This window comes from Arthrobotrys flagrans (genome assembly GCF_004000055.1).
Source record: "Arthrobotrys flagrans strain CBS H-5679 chromosome Unknown unitig_9, whole genome shotgun sequence".
Classification (NCBI taxonomy): domain Eukaryota; kingdom Fungi; phylum Ascomycota; class Orbiliomycetes; order Orbiliales; family Orbiliaceae; genus Arthrobotrys; species Arthrobotrys flagrans.
The window spans coordinates 3,445,027-3,461,264 of NW_027137551.1; the positions used below are offsets into that span (position 1 = coordinate 3,445,027).

The window sequence follows — 16,238 nt, forward strand, 5'->3', positions numbered from 1 at the left end:
AAAACTCTGCCCCACTATCCCGATCTATAGCAAGAAAGATCCTGATGTAATTTGAAGTTTGGCAGATTTCAGGATCAATAAAATTGGAATTGTGTTGGCAGCATGTATCCTGATTGTAAACTTATGCGCTGGGGTAGCCGACTACGAGAGATATCCATTCGGTTTCTGATTACGTTACGTTGGAGGAGAGGCTGGAGTAAGGATTCAAGAGTTAAAGAGTGAAAATAGTTTGGATTTTTTTTTTTTTTTTTTTTAAACTTAGAGAGAAAAGAAGAAACGCTATAACTAATGCAGAGCGATATCTAAACTGTAAAGCAATTGCTGGCGAAAAGGGAAGAGCGAATTCACCAAAAATGCCGCTAAAAAGGGAAATACAACAAAACAACACCAAAAGCTCCTGACAAATGCACTACCAATCTAGACTCCACCAAATGCAAACAGGGAACAAAGAAGAAAAGAACAAAAGATTCAATGAACGCCCAAACGCCGGGAAGTCGGAAGATATCTTTTGGAGAACCCGATAATGAGGAGAAGAGTAGCTAGTAACGGTATCCTGCTATCTCTCTCCAGACGACTAGGCCGCATCGGATTTTCTAGAACCTCTAACTCATTTTTTTTTTTTTTCTATCGTCGTAGATTTCGTGGCCGCCGTTTATCATCAAAAAGGAACCTGAAAAAAAATAAAATTTGAAGTAGCAAGCTAACTCCGAAAAGAAAGGAGGAAGAAGTAAGAAAAGAAACGCCGTCTCATGTATACCATTCTATGCCCCCCAAAATTATAGCCTTCGCCAAGTGCTGAGAATAAAGGAACTACCCAAAAGGGATTGGAAATTGCTTTGAATTGTGGAGAAGCAACTGCCTTTTACGGTAAAGTTATATATACCGATCGCAGGTAGTAGTCTGTTACATATCGTAGGGAACCTCTTGGGTCCATTGGGTGCACCTTTGGCAAGGTGTGTGCCCATAGCAGTCTGGCGTTGTGCACACGTTGTGGATGGCGAAGTTATACGCGGTTTCACATATGTGGCACTCCCAGAAACTTTCCAAGATCATCCGGACGCCATTCTTAGAGCCATTGTTCTTTCTGTGGCGACGGGACTGTTGGTGATCTGAAGCATGGGATGTCGGTCCAGCTGGTTCTACAGAGGAACCGGGTTGGAAACCTTGCTGTGAACCATGGTGGTGGTTGTATTCGCCGTGATGCTGCGACCCACGCTGATGACTATGGTTGTCCTGCTGCTGCAGGGCGTATTTATTATTGTAGTCACCCTGATATTCCTCCGCAGCATATTGGTTGTTGTAGCCGCCCTGGCACCCCTGACGATTTGATGGTTCTGGGGCATACGCCTGTGGCTGCCTTTGGCCGTTATAGCCACCTTGGCCCTGCGCAGAAGAGTTGTAATACGACATTAGGGGGGATGGGGTTCTGGAGTCTGTGGCGAGAGTAATAGGACTAGGTCTTCTTTCTAGACCTCCGAGCTGTTTGAAACGTTTATCTGCCACTTTGTGCTGATTCTCGGAGCTGTCTAGGGGGTATGTGAACTCAGGTCGCCCAAATTCAGGAATTTGATTGTGGTGCATATATCAATGGTAGTGGATGGAGAAGTTTGAAGATTGAGGAAAGGGAGTTTAAGCTTGCTATGAGAATTCTGTAAGTTGCTGATGAGGTAATGAGAGAATATATTTGAGGGGCCTGTAATTATAACGGGCCTTATATAAATATTATTTACTGTATAGATTTCTTTTTTTATAAAAGGAATATGCTGGTTGGAAACAAGTGGGCCTGGGGCGAAACATTAACTATACGTACCGGGATAGAATCTTCTACTTTAACGTGCCGCGCCGGTGGGGGCATGGAATATGAATGATATCGCAAATCCTTCATGAATTCATTTCTTTAAGAGATAAGGCGGAGCTTCAAGCGCGCAAATGCTACAGCCGCGGGATGATACCCTGATCGAAGCTGCTATCCGGACCCGCCGCTATCAAGGTTAATCTTCTATTGGTCTTTAACAACAACCTTGTATAGTAACAAAAAACTAAAACTTGCATGAGAACAGTCATTTTAAAAAGAAATCCATGGCTAATCACTACGTTTTCAGTCATGATATGCAAGGTTTTTGTGAGTCGCAAATTCGCTTTCGACTACAACTCATTCGGAAATTGCAGCCTCGCGGACTACCTAGTCCTAACAAATTTATGTTTATCTATCAGAGTACGCAAAAATCAAGCAGGATATTAAAAACGGTTAGTAACTAATTATTAGCGTTTGCGTGGCTGTATCGGACTTGGATTACTATAGATTCGGGGCGACGCGCTATCTCCGATGTCGACGTGACAGGATAAATTTGTTGGATAAAGTTACTAGTTAACCTCCTCAGGCGAACCACCGCTCTAGCATACCGGCCTGAGGCTTACTGCCAGCTGTCTTGTCTCAGAAAAATTCGGGGCGGAATTGATGATTTAGGACTCGTGATTTAGCTGTAGAAAGGATAGTTCCATCAAAAGGATGTCTCGGAATTCATTCGCGAACTCCCTTGCCTGATGCCGAGGCCTGCTTGCAAATCCTTGACAGGTGAAAGAATGTATATGAAGGCCTTTTTCATTTTATTTTTTCGCTCTTTCCATGTGAATAGCTTGACGCGTCGAGTTTTGCAGCCTCGTGGTGTACATATGGCTCCATTGTTGTCACGAGACCACATGAAAAGGCTACAAATTTGGTATTGCGCCAACATGCGGCCACAGTTAACCTGAGCTTAATCCTCAATAGTAGCTCTAAACTTTTCCGGCTTGCCGTTCCGGGCTACGAGAGTCGATAGAAGATATATATAATTTATTTTTTTGACGTTGTTTTCCGACCTAGATGAGGCCGCGTCATGGAAAAAAGTCTATAGTTGTCCGAACGATTACATTTCGAAACGGTGGGATTACGAAGGAATTTAGGTCACAAGCTAAACCATGTCGGAACTTGCCTAGATTCACGTCTCGAGGCCTCACAGGATCCGAGTATCACTGATGTCGGCGCGAGACCGGTAGCCGGTAGAATCAATCCGAAAGGCGAAGTCACGTTGTGTTGACAAACTGAATTACAACGTTCACGTGATAACGCCAAGATATCTCGGCCACCGGCTTCTTCGGCTGAAGCCTGTACTTACCCCTTTGTGATATCCCCTGCATTCTGGATATCATCACTCAATTCCATCTTGCGACAACCTTACCCTTTTCGACATCGCAGATATCATGCAAGTGTGCTATGTACATTCGGGTGTATCTTGAATTTAGTCGCTGAATATTTTGTAGAAAAATCACGAACCTTTCGAAATCAGTGTCCTTGCACCGCCTCCTGGTTAACGTTAGCCTAAAGCGCGATGACCTAATTACCACACGCCCGACGCCAGAAAGCCGGAGATTGGCGGAAAAATATCCCATTCTATATCATCATGCTTTTCTTACATCGCACGACCAAAACCATTTCAACTCTCGTCCTGCTGGCTTCTCGCAACCTACGACTTTACGACACGTTTGACGAAGACGCTGGTCGCGCTAGCATACAACGATGTGCGACAGACGGAAAGCCAACGTCTGGACAGCCAGATGTATGCCTCTGATGCTGACTGGAATGGCTGGCTATGCTACTTACGTTTTTGTCGTTCGTCTATGCAGTAAGTGTGCCTTGAATATTCGATCTAGTTTATTTTCGCGCAATAACTAATCTCTGGTGTTTTATAATAGTAAAATACCTTCTACATCCTCCACCGATAGATACTACTCTTCCTAATACTACAAATATCCCTGTTATTGTCGAAAAATCGAGTACGACTGCGCCACGAACTGCTACAGCAATTGGGCTAATAGTCGGCTATCTAATATTTTTAATCTTCATGGGTTCGGCTTACTTCCGACTAGTCTTCACGGTCCTGACGAACCCTGGTTTTACCCCTCTTGGTCCTGGCGCATATGGCACAAGTGGCGAAGGAAAAGAGGCATGGACGGTTCCTGTATCCTCGGGTAGTACAAACGAGAAGGGCGGTACCCCTCCGAGTGTTAGTTCGAATAGCAAACCTGCTGGATCGCCTCGGACTGGTCCATTGGAGAATGGAAATGCCCCTCCGAATATAGGATTTCAAGCCCTTTCATCTCGCCCGGCAGACCAACCATCAACGCCCCTCCGACAGCCCCTCACTCAAGTTTTTCTCAGGGACATTTTCCTTTCCGACGCAAATGGCGAAGTCAGGTGGTGCGGACGATGCGGTAATTACAAGCCGGATAGGACTCACCACTGCTCGGAAGTTGGGCGGTGCGTCGAGAATTTCGATCACTTCTGTCCATGGGTTGGGGGTGTGGTCGGCCTGACTTCCTATAAGTTCTTTTTTCAGTTCGTCGGCTACGGGAGCCTGTACTGTGTGTATGCCGTTATCTGTATGGCAATATTCTTCCAAGAGAAAGTCAGTCGGTACGGATTTCAACAGAACGATGGCCATTGGGTTGCAGTTATCGCAATGTAAGTCGAGCGCCCAGCCGCTTTCAAAACGAACTTAGCTAATATAGTTTTCAGGGGAGGCTTCTTTGGCCTGTTCATTGTTGGAATGTTCATAACCAATATACAGATGATTTACTGGGGGAGCACCACCATCGAAAACTTCGATAGAAAGACGAAACGGTATTTTGTTGCAAGACTCGATCCTAATCAGGATCTAGAACCTAGTAGAAGAACAACGACTCTAAACACAAGAACAACAACTCGAGCGCCTCAGCAGAGGCCATTTTGGCAAAGAGAAGATTCAACGAGAGATGAAGATTCTGGCTTTCAACGGCGGCTATTATTACCTTTGTCTACGCCAAGACGAATGGCGTCTCCAGTTCGATCGCCGACTACGGCAGTAACCTCGCCTGTTCTCGCCCCAACCTCGCCTACCCTACAGCCCAAGGAAGAGCAAGGGCGACCACTTGCGACACCTAGGAGGTATTACAAAATATATCTCACACCATCCGGGCTACACCCGTGGCGCATTGGATTCAAACGCAACTTTAAACAAATTATGGGCCCCAGGATATGGGACTGGTTATTACCAATGTATAGGCCCTACCAACGCCCCAGGTCAAGTGATAGTGATGGCGAGCTGGCTGAGGGCATTTGGAGCGCGAAGGAGCTGTCAAAGAAAATGTCTGCTGAAGGATGGGCTTCTGCGAGGCAAGGCGCCGCCATGGCTAGAGATGGAGGTATTAATAGATGGTATGAATTTTCTGAAGACTTTATTAAGTTCTTAGATAGTTGCGATCAAGAGCAACCATCACAGTAAGCGTCGTCTTAGATTTTGTGTTTCCTCGTCATTTTTGTTTGTTTTGTGGGCAAGTTAACAGCGGGTGTTGGGATTATGGCATACCGGCGACTTTGGCATCATGGTTTACCTTTTTTTTTTTTAAAAAAAAAAAAAAAAAAAATCTTCATTCATTATTGTATGTATCTAATCTTAGTTTGTAATTCTTAATTGTTGTATCATATGTTCTTTACTTCTTTTTTCTATATCTAACTAATTTCATAAAATGATCAAATCCCTCCGATATCTACAAAGTCCCACGGTTCGAAAATATGAGCGATATCGTCCCAAGTTTCAAGGTTTGCAGACGTTGACGTCCTAATGTCGCCGAAAATGGTGAAGTCAAAGTCATCTGTATATATTGGTGCAGTCTCATCATGCGTAGGCACTGAAGTAGATAAAGTCGGATTTGATTGGTTTGATACCTCCATGCCTGTACTCGTTGGAACAACGTGGCCCACCGTGCGAAACTGAGCAGTGGTTAACAATTTTGTAAAGTGATTATGTTGAGGGATTCTTTCCGGTATTGTGGTAACTGATCTGATAGCAGAAGATAAGGCCTGTTCAAACTTAGAATCCCATTGTTGACGACAAATTGTATTCAAGACGATGGAAAGGGCGTGGTATGGTGGAGTCTGGTCCCGGATATGCCAACGCCAGGGTTTCCATGCTGATTCGTGCTGAAGTGAGTATGTATGATTTAGGATCGAGAGGGCTAGTGTGAAAATTTTATCTTGCGCTGGGGGCAAAAGATTTAGTGAAGTTCCCTCGTTATACGAAGAATAGTTTTCTAGAAGACGTAATTCGACCTTTGAGAAGAATAGATGTGTCATTGTATTCATGAAACAGTCGATTGGTATGTCTGAATTAAGGTGTTTTAAACGATTTTCTGTAATTTGGATTCGAGCGTTCTCGAAAAAATCGACTGGATCTTCTTGGGACATTCCTTGGGGGGTTTTCCGAGCAGCTACGAGAGTTTGCAGACGACGGGAAAGGCGCCAGACCTCACATCTTATTAGGAAAATCGTTAGGTCCGTCCGTCTTGGTTCTAAATTCGGTATATCGAAACTACTGTTACTGATATTTGCGTCGTCGATATTTGAAGGCATCGGCGTGTCGAACATATCGTCCGATACTAGGAACTTAGAGACGCCGGCGATCCCAGAATTCGAAGTTGAATCGGTTAAACAGATATGCCACCATAGCCTCCGTTTGCATTCTTTCTCTAAAGCGGTGATGCCTGTTGAGGTTTTCGTATCGTTATGGAGATTTAAACGTAAAGCTTTCCTGATTAAGATGCCACTTAAGGTCCAGACAAGCTTTTGTTCCTCGTTTGCTCGTAGAGTGTAAGTGTATATGCCAAGTGCTTGAACTGATTCTATACTGTCGCTTGTGAGTATTCCTATTTTCTCGAATGTCTGTTCTGCGCATAACTGATAACGGGAGAGAAGTTCTTGCTTGTTAGTATTAAAGTGCTGACAAATCTAGATGAGTGTTAGTGAGAACGAAGATGCAGTTCTTCAAGGACTCTGGTGCAGCCAACATACATCTTCTTCAGTCGATACAGAGACAGCAGCTAAGCATATAGCGAATATCAGAGCTTCCGTAGTTGGTTTTAGAGAATGGTATTGGCCTCTCAAACCTCGGATAAGTCTTGTCATGGACGGAACGTGGAGAACTTTAATAAAAGGATCGATATCATCGACATATGCTTGCCAGAGGAGCAATAATTGTGACGGATGAGGGTGGATCAAGTCGTATTTGGCGGCAGCGTCAGCTTGTCGTAGAAGGAAGCTATAGTAGTTTATATGACTTCGAGAGTGGGAATCTGTCTCCGTGTTAGAGTCGTTATGAATCTCGAATGAATATGGTTCTGGGCCGCGAGCAGCTTCGAATATGCGTTCAACCTTAATGCTTTTTAGTTTAAGTTTTTTTGGAAACGAAGACTGTTATAGATGAATTTGAAACTTACCTCCCCACAAAAAATGGTCCAGAAGCGATCTCCTACTATCAAATCTCCGTTATTTTCAAGAATCATTGTATCGGATTCTTGGGGAGTGTTGGACTGGGCTCCAGATGAAGCCGATGGAGTTTCGAGCTGGACTACGTCTTCCATAGCAGATGATGGATCAATCCCATCCTCATTATTCGACACATTGTCAATGGCTGCATTCTCAACTTGAGACCCAAGCTGAGAAACCATATCTTCCAGATTCCTCAAACGACTTAGTAATTCCTCATGCTTTGGAGCAATCTTGTGGAGTTTTGGAACCCCTCGAATGTTGCGACGCGGGACCCGGCCCGCAATAGGAAATATGCATTCGACATTATTTTTCGCACAATGGACGCAAGGAGCTTTTCTGTCGCACCGTACTTTTCGACGGCGACAGTTTGTGCAGCTCCATATCTTTAACCCGTCTTCCCCGTTGTTTAGATTGGGGGTGAGGGACGGGAACGACATTCTTGCTTTTGGTAATTGGATTCCAGTCGTCGGCCTCGGCTTGTGTTTCCGAACGCGAGGTCTTCAGGCTGTTTGCACCGAGCGGGTAGATATTGCAGCGTGTAGTGAAGCACTCTTTCTTGGGAGGATGGTGCCCACTATCTGAGGTATGAACATGCTCCAGCTTAGTCAGTGGCGGTCGAACCCTTTTGGGTGGTTGCTTCGGCCGACTAGCCAATCAGAGCCACGCAATGGCCGAGCTGTGCCCGACCCATAGAACTGTGGCATATAAAAGAAAACGTGACCTCGAACTTGGGAAAATTATGGCTTCAATACTTGAATCTAATCTATAAGATGCCTACTACTCCTTTTTGATACTTGAATTTTACTATCTCCGTGAGTTCGAACTTGCCTCTCATAATACCACACGAGTCAACACATTCTCTCAAGTACTCCAACGCAAGTCAGGTCAACGAGGCTAGCTAGGCGTCATCAAGATTACGATGGTGAAAACGGTAGTCATAGTCGGTGCAGGCTTCACTGGCCTCCCTACCGCCCATAAGCTCCTCATTTACACTGCTCCCAAAGTTACCGAGAAACTCAAGGTCATCCTCATTTCACCAAATTCACATTTTTATTGGAACCTCGCGGCTGTAAGAGGAGTAATTCCGGGCGCAATACCCGACGAACAACTTTTCCTTCCTATCGCGGATGCCCTTTCTCGACATCCTCCTGAGAACTTTGAATTTATTCTTGGAAAAGCTGATAGGCTTCAGCCAGAAAACAATTCTGTTCGCGTTGTCGCCAACGACAGTTCTACCCGCGAAATTGTCTATGATCAGCTTGTTATCGCAACTGGATCTACAATTCGCGGAAACCTACCTTTCAAACCCTTAGGAACTCATGAAGATACAGTTACCGCTCTGCATTCGCTACAGAAAGAGATCCAAAACGCAGGGTCCATCAATATTGCCGGTGGCGGACCTACAGGTGTCGAAACGGCCGGAGAACTTGCCGCCGCTTACGGCAGCAAGAAACAAATAACATTGATATGCGCCGGGGACAAAGTTCTACACACGTCTGATGTCCTCTCTTCAGTTTCTCAAACTGTGGGAAACGACTTACAGAAACTCGGTGTGGAGGTCATCTACAAAACCAAGGTTGAGACAACCACTAAAGAAACTAGCGGGCAGACGAAATTAGTTTTGTCAAACGGTGAATCGCTTACTACGGATTTATATTTACCATTGTTCGGTGTCCAACTTAACACCGGATGGCTCCCACCGAGTCTTCTTGACGAAGCTGGAAACGTTCAGCTTGACTCATACATGCGTGTCAAGGGCACCACCAATGTTTGGGGTATCGGCGATGTTGGAAATCTCGAGCCGAAGCAGGTCACATCTACCGATGCCCAAATCATCGACCTTGCAGAAAACTTGGATTTTGTTTTGACTGGCTGCGAGTCGCAGATCAAGGAGCACAAGGTTGCGGATAAAAAGATGATCTTCATAACATTGGGTAAAAGTTACGCCACAGGCCAGATTTCGTGGTGGAAAGTTTGGGGTTGGTTGGTTGCTTACATCAAGGGAAGGAAAATTTTCGTTGATTCTGCGCCGAATTATGTTAATGGGAAGGAGCTGAGGCATAAACCGATGTAGAATCGACCGCCGGTCATCCCTCTCAGTATTTTTTCTTCTATTTTAGTTTTCCGTAATGACGTCAAGCGGGAAACCTTTCGCTTCAACTAAGCACTTCCCTACCACCTTCTTATACCTAATTACTGCTTTTCCTATATCAATTTGTGATACAACGAATATGGCTTCGCTGAGCCTCCTGGGTAGCTAGAGGATTCCTACACAGCTATGCCGTTCCCGGGCTGACGGTCGAACCGTAACGTAAACATACAAATATGGCGTGACGATAATCTTTACTTCTTTTCAGAAACACTGCAATTGATTAGAAATCTCCTGAGTATTGCATTTAACATATCGATATCCGAGTTGTGGTGGTTGAAAAGTGAAACAATAAGACATTGTCAAGCCGCTATTTTTGCAGCTCGCACATGGGAATAGATTTTGAGCTGCAGCGCTAGGGAAGTTCCACGGGCATTTTAACCCCGCATCCGTGAGCTCTTAAAACGGCTCATGGACCGACCCACTCGTGAGCCATCCTCCGCATACGCGTGGATCTAGTTTGAGGCTAGAACTAAGCCTGGGTTCTAGCTACTATTCCCGAGCCAAAGGGTACGGCCTTACCTTCGGAAAAGGGAATTTATTGTGTAACTGGTACGGTGGTTCAGCCCAAGATTGTGTTCCCGAGTATCTGAGAAACTGCAGTCCACCGCGGCGGAAAGTGTTTTAGCTCATGAATCACAAACGCTTTCTAGATTTCATTGAAAACTGAGGCAATGCTTAAGCCTCCAAAAGTATGGAAAAAAGTTATAACTTTGTGCAAGAACGGCATTGCATATTCTAACATCATGTGGGTGATATATCACGATATTAACACCCAGATATCTAAATACCCGGAAAAATTCTGCTTCCTCTTGGAATTTTGAGCCAAAACCAATCAGTCCCTGAAGAGTGCAAGAGGGCTGAAAACTGAGCTCATGGACGGAATAAAATTTTTCAGCCATCAAAGCCCAGGCCGATATGTCGTGCTCTGGATGGTGCGCACTTCGGAAGTGACTTGGGGCGTGCGTTGTGCAACTGCAGGATCCCTGCTCCCGGTTCGTGTAACGATATCGATAGCCCTAGGGGTGCTGCCTTAGCACATTTTAGACTTTGGTTTCTAGTCCTGCAGCCATGCTGAATTGCGATTGCGATTCCATTCTATCCTGCATAGAGTAAACCGCGTAGGAAGTACTAGTACTTTCAAGTATTTAGACCCATATAACTATATTTACCTTTTTTTGTAACTGTGAATTTGTATAGTTTATAATGCTGAGTATGTGCAATTGCAATTGGGGTTAAAGGAGCTCTAGATCTATTACTCCGTATCTCTACGGAATGTTCTAAATATATTACGACAGTTTCGTTCCTACGATTGTAGTTTCGTTATAAATCTTGATACTATACTAGGGGGTCTCAAAGTTACAGTTACTTTTGATATATATCTCCGAAAATCTGGAAACATCTGATACTTTTGGTCAATTTTTGTAGGCGTCCCAAGCCGTATGGCCGAAAAAAAAGCCAACGTTGCAACCTGACTAGATCTCAATATTAGTCCTAGATCTCGCATATATTCGGTAATATGTACAAATACTCGAGTATAGCGGGATATGAAATTCGAACATCAATTTCGATTTCGCAGCGAGGCAAAGGCCAATTGGGATCGCTGATTGGAAAGGCAGGTACAAAATGTGTATCACTTCTTCTAAGGCTACTCCGATCCGGACTTGCAGCCGACTATGCGTGGAAAGCTTTCCCCTTTCCCAAGTATATGTACATACATACCGAGAGGTGTCTTCTATAGTTTGCCTAAAAATTGTATGGAATCCTAGAAGGCCCTGGTATCTGTACTATCGGAATTTATTCACCCGATTTTTATTGATATGGTACACCTATGTGCGAGTGTAGGACAAGGGAAGCTTGCGTTTTGTCCAAGCTTAATTTTTTCCTTTGGGTCTTACGCCGTAGCGTACCTGCAGAATGAGGCGTTAGGTGTTCAACTATGTTTTGCGATGCCTCGCACCTAGGGAAGGGCTTGATTACGATTAGCTAACCGTAGTATACCGACGTATTCTGTAAATCAAGCGAGCCGCAAATTTGCAAAGAGGGAATGGCATCGACGCTATTGTGCGCCATATTCATTTTAGCAGCTCTTCTTGTCAGCCGTGATGTGGTAAATTTGCTTCGAAGGCTTCAAGGCATCTGGAGTGCAGCTTAACGGTAATTGTGTTACTTGCAGGGGCCCGATTGGGGGACTTTGATTGGAGATAACTGCTTCTGGGCATCAATTCTATCACAGAGGGCAGTAGACTTCATGTCTACTTTTCTTCAGGCTTACCTCCCGGAAAACATGATAAATAGGCCGACGACCGCCCCTAATTTATCTCCAGAGCTATTATCAACCAGTGAATCCAGTACGCAGGTTACAGTATAGATATAATATCTTTGATCACACTTAGAACTTTCTCTCTAAACTCAACCAACTTTCTCTAATCATTTTCTTTTCAAAAAACCTTCTTTCAAAAGCATCTGATTTTCAGAATATTTATTAACCTCCATAGCAACGTCAATCCCTCAAATTCTCGATTTTCTTCCCTTGCCAGTTTCAGAGACCGGAGTCTTCAATGAGTCCGAGGTCAATCCTGCGGCCGCCGTACAACTATTGAATTCTCTCCACTCTTTCAATAAAGCGTTGAATATTGCGATCCAACTTCCGCTGCCGCTTGGAACCTATCCGTACCTGAATTTAATGAAACCGGATTTGTCGAAGAGTCCACTATTCATCCTCTTCTTTATCGTCGCAGTTATGGTGAGGCGGTTATTGAAGGATATCAGCGTGTTAGAGTGGATGAAGCGGACTATGCGTCTGGTGGGCGTTCTGAATGAAAGTGTTTTATACATTAGATCCTCGCTAAATTGAAATTCCGAGACTGTACACCTGGGCCATCTCGTTGAAGTCAAAGTTTATATCAGGTACTCTGTCAAGGAGAGCGTTAGCAACAGTACTTCGGAACTCCGATACAAAAATATATTACTCTTCCGACGGAGCATCTGAAGGGATCTTGTGATCAGCATGATGTCGCTTTTATTAAGTTGAATGCGTCATTTGATAATGTCCAACCGCTTGAGTATTCGGAAATTCCTAGGAGATGTAATGAGGTCCTTGGAATCGTGGGTATCCGGCAGACCTTGAATTGGGAAAGTATATATGAGGACTGCCAAACTGTTGATTATGATCTTGCGAGGGATAATATGACGCTTTCATATTCGCCTGATCCTGCTGGTGGTAAGAGCCATTCCTGCTTACCTTTCACTTAATAGCTTCGTTGATTCTGAGTCTGTTTTAGGAACCTCTGGTAGCCCTGTAATCCAACGGGATACTGGCGCATCTATTAGTGTTCATATCGTCGGGGGCCTATCAATCACGTATCCGTAATTAGAAAATCTGGAAACTCCTTCCCAGACTTTCTCCAAACTCTAGAACTTAAGGAGACACGCAATTCAACCGTTGACGAATTAAATGGCGACTACGGTTCACAGAATCTTCCAAGCATTCATATTCCTGAATTTGTGATTACTCAAATAAACACACCGGCGCCCTCCCCAGTATCCCCAGAATAATTCCTTCCTCGACCTTTAACACCACTCAGCATCCCCGTCGAAGAGAAGATCTAGGAGTTGACAGTCCTACCCGAAGCTTTCGGAGTGGCAGAAGCTGGTAAAACTTGACCGGGCGACCATCTTCCTATCGATCATACCCAACCCAAGATAGACGACCAGTTGGCCGCGCAAACGATCTTTTTCGCAAATGTCAAACCCGGTCAGCTTTCTCCAGACACTCAACAGACGCTTGAAAGAATCCGAAAGGATATCTGGGATTACTAGTGTTGGCTCACCAGCTCCGCCTCAAACACAGTTCAAGCAAAGATCAATTCTAGTGTGTTGAAGAACGACATCAGCATCCAAAACTACCGCGCCAAAGTCATGGACTTTATCCTTAAGACTAAATCAACCTGTGTTGCAAGTACCTAGTCTGAGATCTATGAAAAGTTGCTCGATGTGGCAAATGTCGGATATGTCGGATTACATCAAGATCTTCTTCACGGAGCCCTCGAGGGCGTCGCTATACCATTAAATGCCGTCTTAGAATTCGAAAAGATTCTACAGCGCCTAGTTGAGAACTTGCGAGTTAAAGAAAAGACATCCTATGAGTCGCAGCAGTACTGGGCTATGATTACTGTTTTTACTTATATTCCGGAGACTGAGGCGATTCAAGCTACGATCCGGACTCTTGCTTTCACGATTTCGAGGGATGCGTATAAATTCATTGATCGCAAGAGTTCACTTGAAAGCGTTAAGATCAAGACGACTTCCGAACGCGCGCAGTATGACTTCAATGATAGGATTTGGGCTGCTATCAAGGGAGTTCTTAGCGAGGAGATGCTTAAGAAGGGCGAGCAGGATCTTAGAGCACTTCTCCTACAGCCACTCGATATTCCTGTCTAGAATATCTGGGTTGTCGAGCGTTCGATTGGCCTGTCAGGTTTCAAGTGAGCCTAGCTTATGTTTCTGGGAGTTTTGATGATATAGCTACCGGGGATGATTTCTAAGGAGTTTTAAGTTGGAAAATCTGGTGTTATATATGCTGCTTTTGACCTTTTTGTGTATTTGCCTTACTCCTCCTCTTTTGCAAGCGGCGCTCTTTTCCCCACTAGGGTTTTAATGAGGCTGCCTTTGGTGTGGACTTTTCTCTGTTTCATCTTATTCTGCATAAGTATGGCCAGATATTAATACTAATAAATTATAATTCTAAATTTTGATGGGACAATGTAAACCAAATGGCGTGTAATTAGGAACCGAATAAAGCTCCAGACTAGTGCACGTATTATACTTATGTGTGTAGTTTTGTGAAGTGTTGCCTCTATAGATCTCGTTCCATTTTACCTAGGATCGCGGACTCTTGGCGGGCGCCACGGGTTAGCGTTATAACCCTTCGTTGCACTTTTTGATAGGCGCCTTAGGTAGTACTCGTCATCCAAGTGTTCACGACCAATCAGTCGAACATTCTACAATCCGGAGGTGGAAGAAACGCTGCTGCGAGAGAAGGTATACAAAACGTCGTTGACCGACGTTACACAAATCATCCGTTATAAAGCCATGCCCCCCCAGCTCCTCACACTCCCCAACGAGATCCTGAACGAAACGATTCGCCATTTAACCCCCGAGTTCAACACCGAAGGCGAATTCCAATTCCACAAGGACTGGCGGCTTAGTTCCCATCAAAACGACCTTTGCAATCTCATGCTCGCCTGTAAACACCTATCCGCGATCGCCCGACCTCATCTATATACCACCATAGTCCTGGACTATCACACTAACATGACCCATCTCCTCCGAACATTAATCGAAAATCCTGAACTCCGGGGGTTGATCCGAACATTATCGATTCAATGTCCACTATACTTCTGCGATTCGATAGTAGACCCGTATTCCCCCCGCGAAACATTTTTAGACGATAACCCTGAGTTGAAGAGGAAATTAGATATGAAATGGGATACTGATAAGATGGATGAATTTGGTAGAAAGGTTTTTAGAGCAGTGGGACTTGATGTTGATGAGTTCAAAGAGTTTACGGAGGATGAACTTGAGTCTTTGAATGATAATACTTATTGGCTGGCGATACCGAGTTGGTCGGAACGTGTTGGATATGAGAACGCATTAATGCAGGGAATGGCGTTGGCTTTGGTTTCTTTGTCGGTACGGGTGGAAAGGCTTTGCTTGTGGAGGTTTTATGCGAAGGGGAGTATCTTTGATTTTGAGTATGGGGTTGATGCGCTTGCGAAAGATGAGATGTTGAAGGATAAAGTCTTGCTGGGGTTGAGGAGGTTGGAGTTTTGGGGTTATGGTGGGTCTAGTAATGAAGATCATTTTAATAAGTTGTTTAAACTTCCGGCGGTTAAGGAGTTAGTTGAGAACGGGGATCATTTGGAGACGGATGATATGGAATCTTGGGTGGCGAAGACATAGTAGCTTAATGTAACGTATGCCGTTTTGTTTCTTCTTTTCATGCTCATATGCAAAACGTAGATGTATGGCGTCACATCCATAACCAAACTCGAACTACTGGCTCGTTAATACATCCAGGCGTTCGATGGGGCCCCGGAATAATCGAGTTCGCCTTGTTGCTCCACAAGAACGTCCGCATTAACGAAGAAACTTCCATTTGTATCCGTCGCCCAACCGCTTTTTGTGCTTGCCACCAAACACCAGTACCCTTGAACTGCAGGATCAAGCAGGCAAGCATTTATACTCTTTCCAGCTCCGTTCCATGTCTGTTTGGAAGAGCCTTTGCTCGTCCTGTTGTCTTTGACGGCTTCACGGGTATCATGAAGTAGGTTGGCACATAACCGTCTGTGACCTTTCTCCAAAACCTATATTTGAATGTGGTAATCGAATCTTTTCATCGGAGTTCTGAGTATTGGCACTAGTATCGGTACCACTGCCGCCGCTATTTTGTTCTCGGAAGTCCCTCTCTACTATAGATGCTAACATATCTGATGATAGTAAAGGCGAACAGGTAATATCGACCAGTACATCTGTCGCAAAGTTTTTGTGATACGCCCCATTCTCCCAGGTAGGTAAATTTCGTATCACCAAGTCACGATAATGTCGTTCCGTATCAGCATCCGCCGCAACTTGATTCTTGAAATTAGATTCCAACCTCAAAAGAACCTTCTTTTCACTATTCGAACGGAATTCGACTATTAAAATGGAGTTGACAAGCAACAGATGCTGGCACGAAACGATATA

At 44.5% G+C, this 16,238-nt stretch overlaps 6 protein-coding genes across 6 annotated transcripts; 4 read left to right on the forward strand and 2 right to left on the reverse strand.

The window, feature by feature from the left end:
• Positions 1–903: 903 nt before the first annotated feature.
• Positions 904–1,581, reverse strand: DFL_006367 (uncharacterized protein; the record flags this gene model as incomplete). Its single annotated transcript, XM_067635776.1, has 1 exon — positions 904–1,581. The coding sequence occupies one exon, from the start codon at positions 1,579–1,581 to the stop codon at positions 904–906; it is 678 nt and encodes a 225-aa protein (XP_067490172.1).
• A 1,975-nt stretch (positions 1,582–3,556) lies between these two features.
• Positions 3,557–5,300, forward strand: DFL_006368 (uncharacterized protein; the record flags this gene model as incomplete). Its single annotated transcript, XM_067635777.1, has 3 exons — positions 3,557–3,662; positions 3,733–4,501; positions 4,556–5,300. 3 exons carry the CDS (start codon positions 3,557–3,559, stop codon positions 5,298–5,300), a joined length of 1,620 nt encoding a protein of 539 aa, XP_067490173.1.
• A 248-nt stretch (positions 5,301–5,548) lies between these two features.
• On the reverse strand, positions 5,549–7,521 carry DFL_006369 (uncharacterized protein; the record flags this gene model as incomplete). The annotated part of the gene is made up of 3 exons (XM_067635778.1): positions 5,549–6,802; positions 6,866–7,225; positions 7,291–7,521. The coding sequence occupies 3 exons, from the start codon at positions 7,519–7,521 to the stop codon at positions 5,549–5,551; spliced, it is 1,845 nt and encodes a 614-aa protein (XP_067490174.1).
• Positions 7,522–8,261: 740 nt separating this feature from the next.
• Positions 8,262–9,416, forward strand: DFL_006370 (uncharacterized protein; the record flags this gene model as incomplete). The annotated part of the gene is made up of 1 exon (XM_067635780.1): positions 8,262–9,416. One exon carries the CDS (start codon positions 8,262–8,264, stop codon positions 9,414–9,416), a length of 1,155 nt encoding a protein of 384 aa, XP_067490175.1.
• Positions 9,417–13,236: 3,820 nt separating this feature from the next.
• DFL_006371 (uncharacterized protein) lies at positions 13,237–13,934 on the forward strand (the record flags this gene model as incomplete). The annotated part of the gene is made up of 2 exons (XM_067635781.1): positions 13,237–13,365; positions 13,461–13,934. 2 exons carry the CDS (start codon positions 13,237–13,239, stop codon positions 13,932–13,934), a joined length of 603 nt encoding a protein of 200 aa, XP_067490176.1.
• Positions 13,935–14,585: 651 nt separating this feature from the next.
• Positions 14,586–15,455, forward strand: DFL_006372 (uncharacterized protein; the record flags this gene model as incomplete). Its single annotated transcript, XM_067635782.1, has 1 exon — positions 14,586–15,455. One exon carries the CDS (start codon positions 14,586–14,588, stop codon positions 15,453–15,455), a length of 870 nt encoding a protein of 289 aa, XP_067490177.1.
• Between the last annotated feature and the right edge of the window lie 783 nt (positions 15,456–16,238).